The following is a 2966-nucleotide window of genomic DNA, read 5'->3' on the forward strand; positions in this document are numbered from 1 at the left end:
AATCTTTAGAGGATACAAAGGAAATAGGTTGTAAATTTTTGTATTAGTAAAAGTTGTGAAAGAAACAAGGAAGATCACCAAACCAAATTGTAAAAATACTGAAAACTTACCTTGCAGACAGACATCTGCACCTCCTGGTGTGAGGTGAGAACAACCATTAGCTTGACAATGCTGCCTGTGACTGTCATGCCATCCTCCAATGCCTGTTTACTGTCTAGCCATTTCATCAGGGCACTTACTAGGTCACACTGCAGGAATAATAAAGACTAAGTTTATCTAACATTATGATGACGAGGATAGCATGTGGTGCGAGCTTAATATGGAAGTTTTAAATTTCATGGTAACCTTGTGACTCCTGACAGGTCACAACTTTCTCTCCAGAGAATTTGCTAAAGTCATAAAATGTTTCTTTTATTTCAATGTCACAAAAACTAGACTGCTTTGTAATAATTACCTTGTTCATAATTAGAGTACATTCTTGCAACCTCGCACAATTAGTTAATAATGAGACAGACTGAATAAATCTCTCTTTGGGTAGATCTTTGAAACCTATATGTGATACCCTGGTATAATTAGGGAGTCTTGCTAACTGCTGGCAAACTAATGTAGTAACACATGCTAATAGAGGTCTGCTTGTGCGTGTGGCACTTAGTGCTACACCTGGCAGTCCACTTGTGCGTGTCAGGAACAAGCAGGCTGAAAGTAAAAGAATATTACAAACATATTACTTAACAGAATACCATCTCTCTTTACAACATGAATGAATCAGACTACACTAGTAGTCATGTATACTGTTATAAAACTTTTGAAACTAGTATCAAATATGGGTTAGAACAGTGTAACTAGTTACCCTGATGGTGTGCAGAAGCAGTCACCATGAATGTCAACATGGCTGTGAGGAGGGGAGGAGTACGTAGGGCTGGAGTCCACAGCTGGTGAAGGAGAGGGATCAGGACCTCTCCTACAGTTTCCATCCAGCATCCCTTGCCTTTTACCCAGTTGTTGGCCACTTCTAGATGTTGAATTGCTATATAGGCATCTTCCTTAATCTCCTGCAAACCAGATTATATAATTTTAATGTAACTAAGTACCAGAGAGCAAAGAAAGATTCAAATCATGAGAATACTAGGGCTAATAATTTACCTTTTTATTCATAAGCTGAGTAGTGATGTGAATGTTGATGTTTTGGATCTTGTTTGTTAGCTGTGACAAAGGCCTCATCAGAAATGGAATGAATGAGAGACGCAAATGATGTGCTGCTTCTCTGGCACCTTCTGAGGCCAGGAGTAGAAGCTTCAGACATTCAAGGAGGAGGTGCTGATGTTCTTGACTGTGACTCCCTTTTAGCTGCGGAAATACAGCATGATATTAATGTAAATTCACTAATTAAAAGAAATCATTATTTGTTCCAAGTAAAAGCTATATACAATAGTCTTGCATAAATTACCTTTCCTGTAGTGTTGCTTGCTGTGTCCTTGATTTCATGTTCATTACACACAAGCTGGATCAGATGTCTGCAGAGCTCCCAACCAGGAGAAACATCCTTAAATCCAAAAATAAGTTTAATAAATTAACTGAACCTAGGGGACACACAAACAAAAAGATCTTACATTAATATGCTTACCATGCCATTTTACACATTCAAAAGTAATAATATTTTTTACAAGACATGTAAATTACATTCTTTACTGTACTAAACCAATGAATAACATGATTACCTGATCATTCAATAATCTGACCGGCACATCTAAGATGCTTGTAAGGGTAGCTTCCTGATCATGATGAGTTGTAACGTCACTTGAATAGACACTTGCAAGAAGACTGGACAAAAATGAAGCTGCTGCAGCCTGGAGACCAAGAGGGGCTGTGCTGTGGAGGGAGGCTACTACTGGCTGTAGGGTGTGGACAGGAGACACTGAAATCCACTCGAGAATGTGTGCAGCACCCCAGTCTCCTGCCCATACAAGGGATGTCAGCACCTCCAGGCAGACCATGTTGATGGAGGTGCTTTCTAAACCTAAGTGGATATAATTGAGAATATACTATACTGCCAGATAAAATGTGAAATTATTCTGCAAAAATAATGAAATAACAAACAGGATACTTTTGGCTGGAAAAAAAAAAACTGCAATATGCTTATTTAATAGCAATATATGGAAAATCATAATGGACTGCTACTGTAGCATAAAAGCACAATGAAGATTACATTGATATGAGAAAATCACCTTCATACTTGTTTATATTTTCATTATCATCTCTACCAAAGACAATGACATTCTGACTCTATATACACAAACTTTACCATTTGCAGTATACATTAGATGTTCCTTATTAAATGGCTTACATGATCTTGTTAGAGTGAAAAAAATTAAGTTGGTGGTAATGTAGCTGATGATTTGGCTTTTCTATCTGCATTTATTTCCTTGAGTGTAATGTTTCTCCAAATGAATCTGTTTTGTCATTTACCAAATCTGCATTCTTAATGGACTTTTGAGAGTTGCATGTATCATATTTTTATTTTGTTTTGTCAGCCTTGTTTTAATGTAAAGAAGTGCTAGAGTGAAGACTGATGTTGTGTTGAGAAGTATTCATTTCAAGCTTTTCATATACATATATCCTGAATACAGAATACACTTCTTTGATCTATCAATTGACATTACAGTAGTTTCTTATATCTTCTCAACTACTTTCTGCACTTCTATTTGTAACATCTGAAATGCACTACATGGGCTCTTGTTTGGTCGCTATCAGACATTTTATGCTACATTTTAGAGGACTACTTTAGAGTATATATAATATCAACTGGACTAGAGTTGTATATATACACCCTAACATATATTTTACATAATATAGGGTTATCTCCTACACTTGTTTATAAAAGATATAGGAAAACCTAAAGTCAAAACCAAGACCAAAGAAAAAATAATAGCACATACTAAACATTCCAACATACTGTATTTGGCAAC

General features: G+C 36.4%; 1 protein-coding gene across 1 annotated transcript in view; it reads right to left on the reverse strand.

The window, feature by feature from the left end:
• LOC119593981 (rotatin-like) overlaps positions 1–2966 on the reverse strand; it is a 50058-nt gene that overhangs the window by 9306 nt on the left and 37786 nt on the right. The window contains exons 27-32 of the mRNA XM_037943003.1: positions 1719–2017; positions 1448–1543; positions 1144–1347; positions 851–1052; positions 455–696; positions 111–248 (exon numbers count right to left, since the gene is read on the reverse strand). Coding sequence (XP_037798931.1) covers positions 111–248; positions 455–696; positions 851–1052; positions 1144–1347; positions 1448–1543; positions 1719–2017 — 1181 coding nt within the window. The remainder of the gene's footprint in view (positions 1–110; positions 249–454; positions 697–850; positions 1053–1143; positions 1348–1447; positions 1544–1718; positions 2018–2966) is intronic.

This window comes from Penaeus monodon, chromosome 33 (genome assembly GCF_015228065.2).
Source record: "Penaeus monodon isolate SGIC_2016 chromosome 33, NSTDA_Pmon_1, whole genome shotgun sequence".
Classification (NCBI taxonomy): Eukaryota; Metazoa; Arthropoda; class Malacostraca; order Decapoda; family Penaeidae; genus Penaeus; species Penaeus monodon.